Here is an 18,727-nt window from a genome sequence, read left to right on the forward strand (position 1 = left end):
TCACCTCCCTTCTCAGTCTGGTCTAACCTGGCCCTCATCTGATTGTGCAACAAATTGTCAGCTAACCCTTTATGCTATGCCAAGACACCATTGCTACCAAAGCCCTTTGACTACTCATTCTCTGACCTTGACTAGCTCTGCCACCCCAGCCACCTCCTACATGTCTTTGCTCCACATTTCTTCAGACCTCTCACCTCTTTTCCTTGAGCACTGACACCTACATACACTTTCTCCATCCCTTTAACTGGGCCAGGGGCAGCATCAATCAGTCACTTTCCTCGCACCCTAAAAGCAGAGCCCCATCACACCCAACTCCATGTTCCCTTTCCCCATAGTTCAGAATGGGAAGAGTCCTGTGTGATCCACAAGGCGGGAGGTGAATCCCTTCACGCTAAGAAGAGCATCATATCTGTAGCTTTAGAAAGGAGGGGGATCAGCCCCCATCAAAGAAAGACTTTATGGGATAAGAGTTAAGTTCAAAGGCAAAAACATAACTAAATGACAGAGAATTCCTTTGGCAAGGGAAAAGTGCAGATCCCTAGGGATAAGGATTTGACTGGAGAAGAACACTTGTGGAAGAACTGCTTACTTTGTAGCCCTATTTCACATGCATTCTCAAGGTAGTTTTATACCTCTAGAAGAGCATAATCAAAGCACCCATCTGTCCCCACCGAGCATGTATGCTTAGGGCACACATGTTCTCTCTGTGCATGCATGATTGGAAAACCTACCTGTTTTATACACGTGCCTCCTGTTTTCTGCCTGAACATGCTTTGGTCTCCTGATCAGTAATCCTCGATTGGCATCCACGAATGAGGACCACTTGCTCATTCAGGCATTGATCACCAGACCCATTTTAGCAACCAGTAAGGATGAACCAAGGCTCAAGCCACTTTCTGGACAATGTCCAACACTGGCAACCTGGAACTGTCTCAGAAGGCCAAACTCACTCTGTTGCACACTGATCACCAGATTTGGACACCTAACCAAGATCGAGCTAAAGCCTGAATTAATTATGTAGATATCATTCTTTTTGTACCCATTCTGTAAATGTCTGATGGGTTGCAATATTGAAATAAGATGTTATTTTAGTTGTTAATCGTATTACATTTCCTATATGAAGCCGTAGCGAGTGTGTATATATTTAATCTTTCTGTTTAAGTTCTACATGGGGTCATCAACATATCACATGTCCAATTACGGCACATTCATAAAAAGGCATGGTAGCCGTTCCACATCATTCATACAACGTGGTTCCAAATAAATGAATCTTTAATTGTTGGATCTTGAATCTTTCTTTTAGCAGTACTACAACCCATCAGGATTTTGAAACTTTTCAGATTTGTGTGTTTTTTACAATGCTTTTGGTTTGCAATTCAGTGCCTTGGCAAATTCATGCAAGGGCATTTTCGTTATGTGTATCACCAGATGAGTATAATGTCTGAAGAGAATTTGCACCCCTGTCAGCAGATGGCGAACTGTAGTTCCTTTAAATTATGCTACCACTGTGGACACAGACCAGACATGGATGTGTTCCATGTCTTTTTTTTTTAATAGCCGCTTCGATTTTAGTTGTCCTTATATCAGTTTTTATAACAATTTTGTAACTTTGATTTACATGAATATTCTAATAGTGGGTTTCACCTTCGTAGCTGTTCTATCTCTGTGCCATTTTGTAGTATTTTCTTGTTTGTTTTTTGTGTTCCTCTTAATCTTGCGTGTTTGTACTTTTAATGGAAAAATACAATTAATTATGTGATCCGTTGCATTCTGTCTGGTTTTTAGTTTATCTCTTGCTATAGAAACCTTTGTTCTTTACATTTCTTAAAAATACTAGATCTATAACCATATTTGTGAAATGTTATCATTTCTGTTGTACATTCCATTTCTTTTCTTTAGTCACACTCATAAAAGTTGGGTATATGGTAGGTCAGTGGTTCCCAGCCTGTGGTCCGGGGACCCCTGGGGGTCCGCAAAGCCTCCTCAGGGGGTTCACGACTGTTCAAAAATGTATTAATTTGTACAGCTTATGTACCCACCTTTAAGTAGTGATTCAGTGGGGGTCCCTGGGATCCAGTATTGATAAAGTGGGGATCAACAGAAGTCAGATGTTTGGGAACCACTATGGTAAGTTATTAATAAATACTTGTGAATAAAAACCATTTGCAGGGAGAATATTATTCCAGTCAGATTCTTTGACATACATGTCAAAATATAGTAATTGATCAACTGGGTAAATCAGTGTATATAAAAATAAAATAACTATTGATTTTCCATTTGTTAAAGTCGGTTTAATCGAATGATGAGTGTCTTGGACAAAGCTGAAGATTCTGAGAGTTCATTTCACTTTTCTGTCCATATGACTAGTAAATCATTGGTGTGCCACAATAAATGCTTCAACTTGTGTTTTGAAGGTTAATTTCGGAGAATGTGCTCTCGTTTAAAGTAGTACCTAAAGATGTTTACATATTTAGAAGTTGTTTTGCCCATATTTGTTCCAATCATTTATATATAATATCTGTCATTCATGTTAAAATGGCTCTGATATGGGATCACTTTCAGTAATGAAAATCTTGGTTCCTTGGGGTGGTCAAATTCAGGCTGATCTCTTAATAGCTGTACTGTTTCCAAATTCTCAGCATGTGGGGTTCTATACAGCTTTTGTACATTCACTGTGAAAAGGAGACCGTATTCTGTAATTTCCACATCTGAATCGTTATAATTAGGACTGTGGTATCCTTGAGTAAAGTTGGTATGGATAGTAAAAACAATTTTTCTCAGAGAACCAACAAAGTTTGAAAGATTTGTTTCTGTTTCAGTGTGGACTCTCGAGGGATTTCCATATATATTTGTGCGCTCCAGCTGGCCAAATACAAGAGTAAAAATACTATAACTGGTGGTTTGCTTTGTGTTTTCTCCCCTTAAGGAAATGCTCTGGTACAGAAGAGAAATGGCGCAAAGCTGAAAGTCAAGAAGATCAAAAGTTTATGTTCTAGAGGATAGCATAAGGCAATATTCAGGTAGAAGAAACTTATACAAGTTTATCTAGAAAATCTAAAGTAAAACAGTGTCATTAGTCAGACTACTAAAATCCGGACCAGACCTCAAATCTATGTTAGCTCATGAAACCTCCAGGGAGTTGAGCAATATACTCCGCTGTTACCCAACTAAAATTGCCTCAATGGAAACTTGACATTTGTTCTTTCTCTGTGACAGATTATAGCAAGGTATTCAGCGCTTTAAAAAATATAACACACCTGCCAACCTGTTGTGATGAAATAGTGCATTGATTGATGACAGTCAACATTTTGTAGGCAAAGCCTCCTTCGTCACGATGCAAGTCCCTACTCACTTCGAAGATGCACTATAATCCATAATAAAGACTGATTTTAATAGCCTTGCTATTACATGCTTATTTTTATTTTACACTACATTCTTAAGATTATGGCAAGCATTGTAGTCAAACAACTGCAAAATACCTAATAAGTTATTGCACATAAAATAATTGGTGTGCTGTTCCTCCTGCCTACACAAATGGCTCTGTTGGACCGGGGAAAAGACCTTCTAGTGGTATTTAATTGAATTCAACTAATTCTGCTCTTCCATGTAGACCTTACAGCTTGGTTTGAGACCATCATATATGTTTTCAAAGACTGATATGAATGGGTGTCATAGGGAAGGTCATTCTCTCATAAAAACGCGATCATTCTCAAGATTCCCTTGAATTCTTCCATGAAAATATTTTTCTGTAGTCATTTCAGGAGGAGTCCAGAAGGATCAGTTCTTTTTTCAGTTTCTTTGCCACACTCACTGTAATCAGTTTCCAACGATATACATGCCAACAACACTCTGCTCCAACTGAGCTGTTACCCTGGTGGAGTCTAGAGCCTTTCAGAAACCCAAGATTAGGTGAACCAAAAAAAAGCCTTGTTGTGAATGGATCAACAGGTGAGATTCCTTCCAGCACCTTAACAAGAACACTACTGACACTATAATGAGTTTTATGCATCTTAAATCGTTGCATCTTATACCAACATTCTGGTAAACTGGCCCACTCCATTTCAGTGAGTAGTGCAAAATAGTTGTCCAGTCAAAAATCCTTTATTTGGTTTTAAATAAAAATCATAAAAAACATACGAACAATAAAAAGAGCTTAAAACATATTTCTGAGGCATTTGCAAATTGATAGGATTAAAGTGCATACCATTAGTACAAATTATACAAGTAGTCCTTCTAAGAAGTGCATAGTGTTTGCCATGCACTATATACGTTAAGACAATCTCGATTCTAAAAAATAAGATATCCTTAGCTGAGCAACTAAGACATTGAGACTGTGCACTTTTATAAATACTAGAAGCCTTCAGATTAGTTTAAAAAAGTGATTAAAAGGCTATTCAAAATATTTATCTAAACAAATATAAAGTAACAGTGATTGTACAGATGTCCTGTCACATGGACAAACCATTATGGTACAGCAAAAAGGCCTCTGTCCTTCCAAGAAACAGAGGAGACGCCACACTGTACCTGCACTTAAACAGAACAAAAGTGACCCTTATCACATAGTCAAAGCTAAATTTAAATAAAGCATATAATCACCCATTCCTGACAAATGTAGTACGTATGGAACTTTTAGTAGATTCCATATCTAGACTCTTGATTTGAGTATACTCAGCTCTTAAGCTTAACACCCCCCCCCCCATCCAGGGGCTCCTCAAACCCTTTTAGAGTGTAAGACTTCCTAATTAGGTAGATCATCACCCATAATAACAAAGGAGCCAGCTTCACTTGTACAGTTATATAATGTAACCTTAATTCTGAATGGATGACCCAGTGTGGGCTGGCAGGGTTGGGGCCCTAAGAAAGAAGCCACTTACACAAGTGGTTTTTTTCTGCCTGAAGTGAAATGAATTTGGAGTACCCCCAGGTCCCGGCTGCATACCCAGCTGCAGGGAAACATTGTGACTTGTGAATAGCGAGCAGAGGGATAAGTGTGGTCCTGCCCACAGGCTGCAGGAGATTAAATGTCGCTCTTGCTGCCTTAATCAGCTTGAGGCTGTATTTTTCTATCTGTGATTGCAAGGTACAAGAAGAGTCGAAAAGTGTATACCCAGATATGCAAAACTATTAATGCTAGTCAGCGAATGACTGCCAATCAACAGCCTTGGAATATTTCTTTTTCCCGGGGCACATGCCATATTTTGGGACTTCCCCCAAATTCGCTGTTAAATCAGATTTGCTCATAAAGGTCACTAAAGATCCACTACACTGCAAAGTGCTCTTGGTGTGCGAGCCAAAAGCACTGCACAAAGTAGTGGTTTGGATGTTGCATTTTTGCCACAACAGATAACTTTTCTGGCATGTCTTTGGACATCATACTTTAAAGGATGAAGCCAATACTCAATTGGAAATACAGAGCACTTCGCATGGCAACTCATCAGTTCTTTTACATTATTTTCACATTAAGTTAGTGAATTTGTCTAACCCACTGCCCTCTCTTCTCTTATTTCTCTCCCAGTTTCATCTATTCTCCTTTTTGCTCTTAGCCCCCCCTTTCAACTAGTCTATCCATTTTGTTTGTTCGTATTGCATAGAAATATTTTTGCTTCTGGATTAGTATTGGTTTTGCATAAATCTATAAAAATAAATCAGCTAAAATAAATTGAAACAGTATGACTCACCGATCTATTATTTAATTCCTCATTTTTATGTTGAGTCAATATTTAAAATATTACATTTCGTTTAATTGTATGAAAAAGCGGGTCTTGCAGCGCATTTAATTCATAACAAAATGTTTGTAACACTGGTTTTTTTGTGACAGACCGCAGGAGTGACAAAACTGGTTCTCTGTACTTCTGATATTTATTGAACAGAATTGCAGCTTATCAGTATGCAGCGTTCTGATTTTAAAATAACAGGCTGTTTCAAAACCTTATGACACAACTAATCTCGTAATAGTTGTCCCAGTGCTCTTGTAAATCAGGTGCAGGGGTGTCAGACTGGGGCTGTGTTAGCTAATTTAGGGATGTGTAGTTTAGTACAATTTGTATTATAATGAGCTGTCTTGTCACAAAGAAGCCCCGTTTTTAGTGTGACTTATTCGACTAGTGAAGCTGTCTCACCTTGCCTGATTACTAAATTATCAATATCCCATAGTGTGGCATTCAGCTGCTGCTGATTTCAGGAAAAACCGCTACCGCAGACGTTATATGCACACTAGCCTAATCATGCTGGGGTGATGTCCATGCATTTAAGACTACTATTTTATTGAAGCCAGTGGAGGTCATTGGCTTTAAGCCCACAAGACTCTTAAAAAAAAAAAAAAAAAACTGCATCTCAGGGTCTCATAGATCAGAATCTTTCCCTCTAAGACATAACTTAAATCAGCATTTAAAAGAAATGTTGATGTTATTTAATTTAATACAAAAGTGTTAACATTGCGCAGTACAAAACAACGTACTTTAATAGATGGAGAGAGAAATTTGGAAATTGTTAAGGTCACTTGATAGCTCTGTCATAAAGAACATGTCTGTGCATGGGCTTGTAGTTCTAGTTATCGTAGTTGACTTTATTTGAACCTTGCGAGATGAAGTTCTAAAATACAAGCGCTTACAGAAGGAAAACTGTCCTGGCATATGGCATTACTGATGACACGGAGTAAACATAATAAAAGTTTAATAAAAATGTTGATGATTGGTGGAAGAGACTGTCCATAGTATACCCAGCTATGGCATCCATTCTTATAGCCTGCGTTTTATATCTTTGCATACTGAAGATCTTGCAGAGTTCTTTGACTTCTACAGAAGACCGTGAAACAAAGCATTTCTTCTCTAGCACAGAGACTTTACATCCCAGAAACAAAACTGCCAACGCACAGCAGTTAAGTTGGGGAACTTTAGCCAGTGCATGAAGATCAGACCTCATCCCTGATTCTATTGTGCTTGCTTCTTTTCTCTAGAACAACAATAGGGGTGAAGCCATGATGACCAAGTTACTGTTTTCACTTAATTTAGTTTCATCGCTGGCTGTGGCATACATCCAGCTTTCTTAAAATTGGTACAACAGTCTGATTTCTGTACTTTGTACAATCGTCTAACATTCAGCATAGTGTGTTATCTGATTAGGTAATTTTCTTCAAAGCCCTTTTTTCCTTTGCTTTAATATTAAATTATTTGCATATGCCCTGCTAAAAGAGCAAGAGAAATCGCACATAATTGACTAGCACTGGAAAATTTTCTGTGTTGTGCAAGTTTTTAAAAAGTCAGTTATCTATTGTTAATCTATATATATATATATATATATATATATATATATATATATATATATATATATATATATATCTAATTTTTTTTTCTTCACTGAAGTAAACAAAGGTTACAGATCGTTACAATTAGGTTAACATTTTATCCATACAAAGCTTTAGAAATTCAGCAGTTGTAGGTATACTTACATTAAACTATGACTCGTTGCCAAAAGTTGCAATCTGGCAGGAGTTATAGTTTCTTCAGATAAGTATAACTATAACTGCTGAATTTCTATGATTTTGTATGGGAAAAAAAGTTAACCTAACTAGAATATTACTGTAACCTATGCTTTTTTTCAGTGAATTTCTATGTGGTTTTTAACGCACACGTTAATATTTGTCAGGTTGCAGCCAGCCAATCAGGGCCTTGCTTTTCCACAGGATCCAAGGAGGTTTCTCGATTCAGCGGATCGGCTGATTAAAAAATAGGGCACTTTCTGGACCAAGAGCTAACTTTCTGTTAGATCTGGTGTAAATCCGTCCATCGTCCGGGCAGAAGAAGTGTTCAAAATCCCTATGGAAATTAACATAGGGAAAACACATTCTGGGACCCCATTTTCCTCAGCCCCTGTTTGACCGATCATCCCAATACCTTCCAGGCATCAGCTGAAGTGAGCACAACATTTTCCAAAACAATTCGATGAAGATTCATCAGCTGGCGCCAAAGATATAGGCAATTAAAAAAACGCTTTCTCAATGGAAACCAGATCCTAACTATAACCACCTACTGGCAGCCGGCAGTAGGTGTATATAAATGTATGTGTGTATTTATATATATCCTATGTTATCTTTTATAAATCGAATTGTCTTTGCGCCTAGAGATCATTTGGTTTACAGGGTGTGCATTATTATTAGTGGAATTAAGTGTGTAATCATTCTTGTATATAGGTTGCTATTGGGGTGTTCTTATACTAATCCCACATTTTAATTAATTCAGATTTGGAAAATTGGAGACCAGGGCATGCACTTTTTAAAATCAAACAATTGCCCATTGCATTGCATTCTTGACGAATTTCTTGATTGAATAAAACACGAAATAAGATTTCTCAGTTGTCATTCGGAAGAAGTAATTCGGCCCCAGTTGCGAAACAATGATGTAATGAAGGCAAAGAGCACCCTGAACATAAGACACTCAACTGAATTGTGCTGTACCATGTCTCTTTTAAACCCATACACAGTTGCCATCCATAGGTATCGAGGTGTGTCTCGTATGTTCCAAAGAGTTCTTAAACTGCAGTGCTCCCAATTAAACCATCATTTAGGTTTACTTTTTGTCCTGTAATTGCCTTCACCTGATCTGGTGTTGAATGTGGCGTGGTTTATAACCAACACCATGTTTTGAAAGGGTACCCATTTTGTAGTCTAGGTCCACAGACTTGGAATATTTACCAGATCATGTGCCCACCAGACCCTTAAGCTGGCAATATGACAAAAGATGACACTCAAGCCCCCAATTACTAGACCTTTCAAGGCATTATTAAGCTTAAAAGTTCTATAGAACTCTGATCTGGCAAACCTATGTTGCGCATCCTTTGAGCTTTAATACAGTGTCAGTCGTAGCTAAGGAAAACTGATAGTATCAATTCAAAGCTGCTACCAAAGCAAGCACCCCGGTCTAATTCAGATCATGCTCCAAGCTGACTGCCCCATACATAGCTGAATTATGTAGGACAACAGCCTGCTTCCACAGTCGACCCTCAATTGTGTCTAGATCATGTCTGCCATAATAGAACCATACAAGTGTGACTATATATTAGATTGGAAGTATCTCAGTCTTCTTCAGTGCCAGCAGTAAGAAACTGCTAATCTTACAGATGAAGCTTGCCTAACCCTCAGCAGTAGTTCTCACAGTACATTTCTTCTCCTGAGACACAGGACCCCAATCCAAATCGTGGTCAAGTTTGAGCCCTGGGTATTTATAGCTTGAAACAGTCGAAAGATGTTTATCTCCAAAAATCAACAATACTTGCTTCTGTTGGGCTCAAAACATACACACTTCTCAAGGTTCACAGTTGAATCATTCTTGTATGCACTGGTTTCCAAACAACTCGGCCTCAGTTTGGTGTAGGTAGTAGTCTTGTAAGAGGTAAGGTGCTCACCCTCCACTTTTGACTGAAGTCAGTGGCTGCCCTTTTTTATAGCCCGATTGACTGACAAATGAGTAGACACCGCAAATGGGGGTAAAAAATAAGTGATACATCCCATTGCGACTTACAAATAGCAGGGGTCTCTTTTGCATACCCCTCCTAGTTGCAATTTTTAAAGGATCCCAAAAGTCCCTTTGAGTTGGAAAGACTTTTTCAGCTCGTAAAATGGCTTTTATACATTTTGAAAAGGTTCATTGCGGTCACCAGCCTGTTGTTTTTAAGTGCCTCATGTGTTGCCAGCGCAAAACACCATTGTACATGAGGCTCTGTGTTCCAGACATTTATGCAAGGTTGGGGCAAAAAATGAATAATGTACAAAGCATTTTTTATAAAAACAGAACTATATTTTACACAAGTCTTTTCAAGAATCATCTTATCCAAAAATAGAGATAAACCTGGCTTTAGACCTCTGTGCTGCAGTGAGGGCTTTATGATCTAATGTTTTGGGTGCGTAAGAAACAAAGAGATTGAAACAGTGTGATTCCTGGATGGAACTCGGACATAAACAGAAACAGTGAATCCATAATCTATGATTCTTGCAAATGGTGTGACATTTTTAATCAGTCCAGTGCAGAGGGTTGGGTTAGAGAAGCATATGTTAGAATTTGTCAAAGACTTTCTCCGGATTTTTCACCCTCTGTTTAAATGAAATGTTAATAGGTGACTTCGTCACTGTGTATGTGAATGCAGGCGTATTGGACTCAAGCCTCAACTGCTAGTGATAACATTTAAGTTGGCCTTTGGGCTGATCCAGTAAAATAGGGATAGTTATAAAGGGCGTGTATGATCGGAATGAAGGATGAATAGGAGAGATGGGGGAGTTGTGCGGTATTGGTTTCTTTCTCTCAATACTTTGACAAGTTAAAGCTTACAAAATCATACATTAATATGAATTTGCATGGGTCTCGATTTAAGATGCACAGCTACGCACATAGCCGCTGTATTCCCTCCATAGTGTCATTCACACAGCCTCACCCTGTCATGAGTGTGAGCAAATTCTTCTGTTCATCAGTCACCTGTGTTTCAAAAAGACAGCAGTAAATCTGTGCTGCAGTCGACAGCGTTTTGAATCGGCTGGTTAATGTCAGAAGCTGCTGTAGCTCTGATGCATAAACTTCCTGTAGATAAAGACTCTGCTTTAAACTTGTGATACAAGAGTACTATTTGTCCTGAGGTTGCATAATGAAGACATTCTTTCTCCCAGGCTTTGACTGAACTCTGTTAATTAAGTCTGTAGATTGTTTTCTAGCTTTTTGAAGTACATCTCATCAGTTGATTGACATTGAACACTAGAAAACTGGACGTCTATTGTGCTAGTGTGTTAGAAGTTAACTGCTCTCTAGCCAGAGCTATCCTCCCACTACCAGTTCACAGAACATGAGTGTACAGTTGTCACCTGTTGCCACAGAAACCTTTGATCATCAGTGCTTTCCTGGTGTGAGATGGCCAAGTTATAGCCACTAAGAAATGTACAGTGCCGTTTTTGCCTTTGAACGCCTTTGGCGGGGAAAAGCATGGGTAAGTTAAAGTACTGGAGTGAGACAAGTGCGGGAGTTAATGGCTGGATAAAATGTAGGGCTTGACACACAATTGTGTTGAAAATCAGGTGCCTGCTGTTAAAGGGAAAAAAAAGCGAAAACCAGAGAAATACAATGAAAGGCCAACAAATGTGCAAATATAGTTGCAGATGAACAGTGAAATTGAAATGGCCAGTTGCATTTCAGTCTTAAGTATGACTGATTTTAAAGTTCCCAGATAACTAGTATTATTCTTTGATAGAAACTCTAAAAACCGTGAATTTTTCTTGGGTGTTGCTTAACACTGCTGTCCTGTTGGAATAATGTGCAGTGGTCTAGAAACATGAAAGGTGAGAATGCCTGTGAATTCTAGTGAAAGCAAATTACTTTTCTGTCAGACATTCAAAAAGTGAATATTTCAGAGCAATGCCCAACACCTTTCACTTATTTACATCAAGGATAAACATCTGCTTATTTCGTCACAAAGGCCCTCATTATGAATCTGATGGTCCATGGCCCGCCAGACTCATGGTGGCGGGCGGAATGCCCGCCCTATTATGACCGTGGCAGAAACGCCACAGTGGAAAACGCTGCCACAACCAGGCTCCCGCTGCCAGGCAGCCTTGCGGTGGCGGCATTTCAGATCTGACAGGGTAGTGCTGCAAGCAATGCTGCCCTGTAGATTGAGACCCAGGAAAAGGCTGGCGGAATGGGTGACTCTGGGTCCCCATGGGGGCCCTGCACTGCCCAAATATATAGCATGGACAGTGCAGGGGCCCCCATGCACAGCCCAGTCATGCATTTCACTGCCTGAATTACAGACAGTGAGATGCGCAACGGGCACTGCTGCACCCGCCGCACTGCCACATTGGCGCTGGCTCCATTTGGAGCTGGCGCCAATGTAAAGGCCCTGCTTCCTGCCGGGCCGGCAGGCAGAAACACTGGTATCCTGCTGTCATCTTAATGAGGGCCTAAGTGCATTGAAACGGATTCTCGCTGCATAATCAGAATGAGAGGTTAACTTATTTGGAGGGATTCACTTTGCTAGATCTTACCTTATTCTAAACGTATGTTTCATTATCTTTTATTTTAAATTTGTAACATTTTGTTCACTAATTGATTGTACAATATTTCTCCTTTCCCTAGGTGAGAAAGGCCCCTTCTGTGAGTGATGTGAATGTAGAAGGGGCAGAACGTACCGAGACTTCTGAATCCAGATCTGTGAATGGTTTTGCAATATTACCAAGCCTAGTCGGCCCACTAGCCTTCACTGCACATTCTGGATCAGCTAAGCTGGAATCGACATTGAAGGATCTTTCACTAGGCACTAACATGGACCTGAAATCAACGGATAAAGGGTCTGTGGCAAGTACTGAGGACAGTACCTCTCCAAATAAAATGGGCAGCCCAGAAGCTACCCAGTCGGATGACAGAGCACATAACCATATTGTAAATTACAATAAAGCACAACTTATGCCACAGATGAGTGTTATTTCAGCCACAAAAGAAGAGTCTGATGCTCCACGAGCTCTTAAGGAATCTCCCGATCCTTATTTAATGAGTCTGCAGAACCTTCTGAAAAAGTCTCGTGAATGCATTGAGCGAGAGCAAACCAGGCACAGCATGAGATGCAGTTCTAGTGGAAGTGTTAATGAGAGTCATTCAGACAAAGAAACTGATGCAATTAAAATAAGCGACTCCTTGAAAGAAAAGGTTAGATTTGTACATCGGAGCAGGAGCTGCAGCCCTGTGGCTCTTGATAAACCCAGCTTAAATAAATCGAATATTCTTCTCCAAGGTGCTCCTACACAGATGAATAGCATAAACACTGTGGGCTTATCTAGTTATTCTAAAGCAGACATCCCTGCCAGATCTAGAACACCATCATCTGTTGATACGGAATCAGATGAAGAACTGAAAAGCAACTTCACAGTTGATTATGAAAGTACCATTGTCAAATGCCTTACTGGGTCTTATGCCAAATTACCCAGTCCAGAGCCAAGTCTGAGTCCCAAAATGCACAGAAGACGCCCCAGGACATCCTCAGTGGGCCACATAGTAATAAATTACCCTGTAAATGCGTGTGATTTAAGCCCAGTGGATAAGAGTAAAGCAATGGGACATGATTTGCCAGAAAGTATAAAAAATATCAACATTTGTGATCCCTTGTCAAATTTTGCAATTGATGAAACTGGAGTTTGTGTTAAAGGCCAATTGCTCGAAAAATGTACATCTGAGACTCTTGAAGTATCTAGTTTAGGCAAGCAAAATCTCTTGTGTCCACAGATTTTAAACGTGCTTGAAAATGGTGTTTCTGACTCTCCCTCAAACGACACGACTACATTAGTTGCAGAGTCACAAGTAAGAGACCAAACATCCAACGTGGCTTCAAAATCGTATGGGCCACCTGCCAACCTTAATTCTCCAGAATCAATGAACCTACCAGTAGATGGTTTCAAGCCAAATAGTTTAACTGAAAAAAGCAAGCGTGCATCACCAATGGAACTTAATAAGTCCTATGATGTTGATACTCCTTCCCCGATGCTACTGCAAGACAAAGTTTCACAACAGGCCATGGACACACCAAATTTAAATGAACAATTTTTAGACAACAGTTTTGAAAACCGGGTGAAGCGCAGATTGGATTTGGACATGGACAGTGCTTGCAAAGAGAACAATCCCTTAGCTGCTGTAATGGTCAGGACATCTGAGCACGGGAAGCGATTGCAGCATAACCTGAAAAGCCATTCTCGCTTAGGATCCGGCTACAGTAACAAGAGTGACATACCAAACCATGAATGCATAGGTATGAGAATTTAAAACAAAATCTCTATTTCATGTAACATTGTATTGAAATGACAAATTCCCTTCAGTACTTTTGAATGGTGTTATGCTTCTATGGGGCCTTGCTTCATAGTGGCAGTGCTATACAATTCCTCTCTCTACAGGACTCCAGCTCTTTAACAACATCATGAAATGCAAAATTGTAATTTTATATATAACACTTTTTATCTTTGTGTTTGTCTCCTCAAATCTTTGTTCTCTACTACCTATGCCACAAGCTCTACAAACAGAATGGTGGCTCAATCCCAACAATTCTTAAGATGAATACATCTCTGTTTAACTTCTCTGCTCTCCATCCTCTTTTTCACTGCTCTTTAACCTCCAAAGACATGTCACGGTTGCTCCAAATTGTCATCATTCTAAATGTATTGAGTTGCCATAGTTTCTGTAAACTGTCGCACTGGACCCCATGGTGGAGTGTGAGTGGTATTGCAGTTGAATCCCACTTTCATTTATGTGGTAATACCTCTTAGCCCCAACGTCTCATCATTAGATAGGGTTGTGAGTTTATCATGTTTATACGTTGTGACATATACATCTGTTTCTGTACAAGGAAGGTTCTGCCCTTTCTAGATCAGTTGTGGATAATAACATGTCAGTTTACTGTTTTGATAATAAAGTTGCTACTGTGCTCCAAAAACTACACATTTTGTGTTTCTAGGAGTGACAGTTTACAAGGCAGCATCAATATGACCAAATGTGTTCTCACAATACACATTCAGTCTTGCATTTCAGAGTATACAGGTCCTTAATGTCCTCCTATATCCAACTCATGTATGTGGAAGTGGAAGTTTTCTAGATAAAAGCATATAAAATGCTATATTTACAGTGTCTGGTTTTCTTGGAAATGTATTAGCTCTCCTTTAACTCTGAGCCACAGCTCGCTCTCTCCATACTATATTTTCCCAATGGTTTCCAGTTTTGTTTCTCTCTGACATCTCATGTCGCCAAGACTTACTGAAGTCTAGAGATTGACAGACCCAACGTGCTAGATGAAAAGGAGAGCACGTGTGGAGAATGTCTAAATTTTTTTAATTACACATGCCTCCCTGCCCCTTTCCTAGCTTTTAGTTTAGTATAATGATACCTCGGTCATTTGATACTAAAATCATGTTTTCATTGATATGCAAATTATATCCAAGACATCATGTTGCCAATTTTAAGACCGCTAAGAGATCCCTTTTCTTTGTTCTTGTAGGATAGGGGGAAATATGCATCCTCCATAATCAAATAAAAGCTGATGACTATGACTTTGTGTCCTTGTTATCACTAATTCTGTCCCAACTGTTTAGCCCAATTTTTGTGATTGTAATGCACTGACTAAAAGTGGCATGCTTGCCCTCTTAAGCTATATTTTTCACATGGATAGCTTGATTTAATAAAGCTGGGTGAAGTTTACTAGGTTTTCCCGCAGTCTATTAAGTAATAATGTAATAGTGTTCGACCTTTTGTTTAGGTGAGACTCTTAAACATAACTGATTTCCATATGCAACATCTCAAAATTCAGCTTCCCTTTTGTCTTAATCCCTTTTAGTCCACTTATCATTTGTGTTATCTCACATTTCTTGCCTCATTTTGTTCCAGTCTCATTGACAAAGGTAGTTTTTCAGATAACTTTATGCCACGGAAGTCACAACATTCTCTAAAATTCTGGCACTTTATCCATGAAGAGCCCTAGTCATGGATGGCCCAGCTGATGGAAGGCACTGCCTCTTTGTCCACCACCTCTTTAGTAATTAACCAACCTCTGTAGTACTTTTACAGTTGTCCTGTCATGTATTGCAAGCATCACAGAACTCTTTCCCTCTTCTCCATTCTTCCACCACCTTAGCCTTTTTGATTGTCTCTGAAGGTCACCCCTACCAAGTGTAGCAAAGGAAAATGAGACCCGAGTACTAGGCACTCCTAATGCAGTTAACTAGCCTTAAACCAAACAAATGAATCCAAGAAATAAACTGGGCATAAAATAAAAATAAATGCTTATCTGATGAGGTGTGAGAGTGAAATAAACGCCATTGCTTAAGCAATGTGGTAGCAAAGTAGTTGAGTTACCACCAGTGAATCCTGAAACAGTATTTAGTCTATTACCTAGTTATTCATAAAAGGTAGCTTGATGCATAGTTCTGGGACCGAAGACGTTTGCACGTTTTAGTTGTAGAGTAATTCTTGCTGGTGGTGGCAGTGTTCGTGGCTCATTCCCATTTTGCAGATTTACTCCCAGATTTCGTAGGGAGCCTTCCAGAATTAGGATGTTCACAATAAACTCTATACCTCAGTGATGTGGAGGTGTGATTCACGTTTTCTTCTTGGTGTGACTGTTTGATCCAAATGCTAGACCTACGCAGTGGTCTCCAAACTTTTTAATGCTGCGCCCCCCCCCGGTTGAAAAATAAAAATTATTGAGCACCCATCAGAATTTTTCACAATTATTTTATAAAGATGGCAATGTTTAAATATGTTGAGCTATTTAAACATTACAGTTAAGTACTGGTACCTTTTTAAAAATGCAATAACATGCTTCTGCTTAAAACAAAGCCCTCTTATCTGTTTATTGCTTCTTTTGGCCAGAGCCTGGCCCCCCGGATCACTTGAGGCCCCCCTAAGGGGGCCCGCCCCCCAGTTTGAAGACCTCTGTCAGCTAGACCCATGACCTAAGGTATAAAGTAATTCTAGGTAAGCTGGTGGTTTACAGGATGCCCTTTAAACAGTCGGAAAAGATGTGACAACTTTTGGTCTACTAAGTAATAGCAAAGTGTCCAGGTTGCTGCCTTCTCAAGACAGGTGGAAGATAAAAATACAGCTGAGCTTGGAAGGAATATAGATTTCCAGTGAAATGGGGGAAGTCAGCAATGTGAAATTAACTGAAAATGGCAACTAACTCTATTGTTGAGCTCTGTACCCTACGAGTCTATGCTTTGTGTTATAGAGGAAATTGCAGCTATCCAGGAGTCATAAAATCAGAAAGGCTGGCATAGACCCACAACATACACACCACTGAGGCAACCATTTCACCAATTCCTGTCCCATGTGCTTGCGGGATTAGAGGCAATTTTTGTTGTCCTAGTTCCAACACATTTTTCCAGTTCTGTCTTGAGCATCGGACCTACCAGGGTTGGGACTATAAAGAGATGTTCACATCTGTAAAGCAAAAGAGATAGTCGAGAGTAGTTAAGATTGGTTCAGGAAAAGGAAAGCAATGGTTATATAATCAGCGTATTGGCTAAGGTGTATGTTTGTCTTGGTAGCCCCCCGGTCACGCACAGAGTGGAAATGAAGGGCAGGCAGATAGTAAGGAATGATGGGCTAAGAATCTCCGTAAGCAACAGCCGTTGATAAATTAACTTGCTGCGTGGGTAAATTGCCAATCTAAAGTGTATGATCTAAGCTGTAGGTGTGACCTTTGAAATTGTAAGACTCCGTGGTAGCATGAGAGAGCTGCACTTTTGTCTCAGTTCCAAGATACACTGATAGCCGTTGTGGTTACTGCGTTTGATTTCTCACCAACAAAGGTACCAGGAGAAACTATTGTTTTACGGATGGATAATCATAAACTTGATACTGCATAACCTCCATGCGAAGGTTATTCCAGGAAGAATGTTGACATTGATTCAGAGCAAAGCTTTGGTTGTGTTCTTAGAACAGTATTGGAGCTTGCATGATATGTGCTTTGGGATAATTAATCGCCCAAAACAATCTGAAGTTATCACATCTACTGGGAGCTGAAACAAATGAGACGGGGTCTGTTCAAATCAATTATATAAGAATCTGAGCGGTAGCTTATTTTTGAACAAACCTACTTCTTAATAGGAAAAGCATCTGGGATTTAATAGAGGAACTGTCCTTTTCTGCACACATGCTTAAGAAATGTACACTGGTAGTCAAGGCCTTCTTCAGAATCGTAACTTTTTCATTTATATTTAAGAAAGCTTTAAAACGTGGCATTTTGTTTCCAACAAAGTATTAAATGTGTTATTTCAATTGTTTCAGAATACTTCCTTAAATGTCTCTGCATGCAGCATATGGTGCAGCTTTTCGAACAATTCTTTTGTATAGCTTATGATTAATATCTTGTACTATTGACTGCTGTGTTTTTGAGTATTCTGATACCTATTTTAGAAAAATAAAATGTGCACCTTTCACGTATTTCTACTGATGATCACAGCCAGGAAGTCTGTCATTTATAGTTCTGTATTTGTGACACTTCTGGGAGAGTTGATCCAAGATACCTATCCTGCTTTTTCTGTAGTCTTACTTATATGGCTGGTCTAGGTTTGCTTTAGCCTTAGTTTCTTTTCTCTGTTTTAGGTTCCCTGCCATTTAGGCATACTCAGTGTTGCTGGTGGTTCTGTGGCAGTCATTCTGTTGCCAAGACTCATCAGATACAAAACTGTCGTTTCCATATTTTAAGAATGTTGGTGTGAAGCAGTAGTGCTTCTCATTCTATGTTGTGGGTCTCGGCATGCACGATTTTGACAAGCTGTTACATCAAATTATAAGTTGAGGTAGCAAATTCACTTTTGTAAACAGTTGCCCCTTTTCACTGCAATTTAAAGCCTTCTTATCCACTCATGTTAATCATATTCTGCCCTATAGACTCATTTGTGAAGGGCAAACTTTTTTGTGTTAAACCTTTCTAGAAAGTCTTTAAACACAATTATAGTCGTCATAATTAACACTGCCGAGCATTGCACTGTCATCTCTTGACCCCCCATCCCCCACATGTCCCCTCTGTCACGTCATTTAGTGTGCGTTCTGAGTGGTATCTACCCGTTTCCGTTGGTCTTTATTTGTACATAGATTGCCTCTATAGGTAATCCAGCCTGCCCAGATTTTGTCTCACTTCCTGGGGCAACTCCTACTTTAATAGACCACCCATTCTGCCATCAAACACCAGTCCATATCTCGTTTCTACATCTCTA

At 39.5% G+C, this 18,727-nt stretch overlaps 1 protein-coding gene across 6 annotated transcripts in view; it reads left to right on the plus strand.

The window, feature by feature from the left end:
- Nucleotides 1–18,727, plus strand: part of CCP110 (centriolar coiled-coil protein 110) — a 425,941-nt gene that overhangs the window by 180,328 nt on the left and 226,886 nt on the right. For all 6 annotated transcript variants that reach the window (XM_069210241.1, XM_069210243.1, XM_069210242.1 and 3 more), the window contains one exon: nucleotides 12,111–13,770. In XM_069210241.1, the coding sequence (XP_069066342.1) occupies nucleotides 12,111–13,770 (1,660 nt within the window). The remainder of the gene's footprint in view (nucleotides 1–12,110; nucleotides 13,771–18,727) is intronic.

Source organism: Pleurodeles waltl, chromosome 10, assembly GCF_031143425.1.
Source record: "Pleurodeles waltl isolate 20211129_DDA chromosome 10, aPleWal1.hap1.20221129, whole genome shotgun sequence".
NCBI lineage: Eukaryota > Metazoa > Chordata > Amphibia > Caudata > Salamandridae > Pleurodeles > Pleurodeles waltl.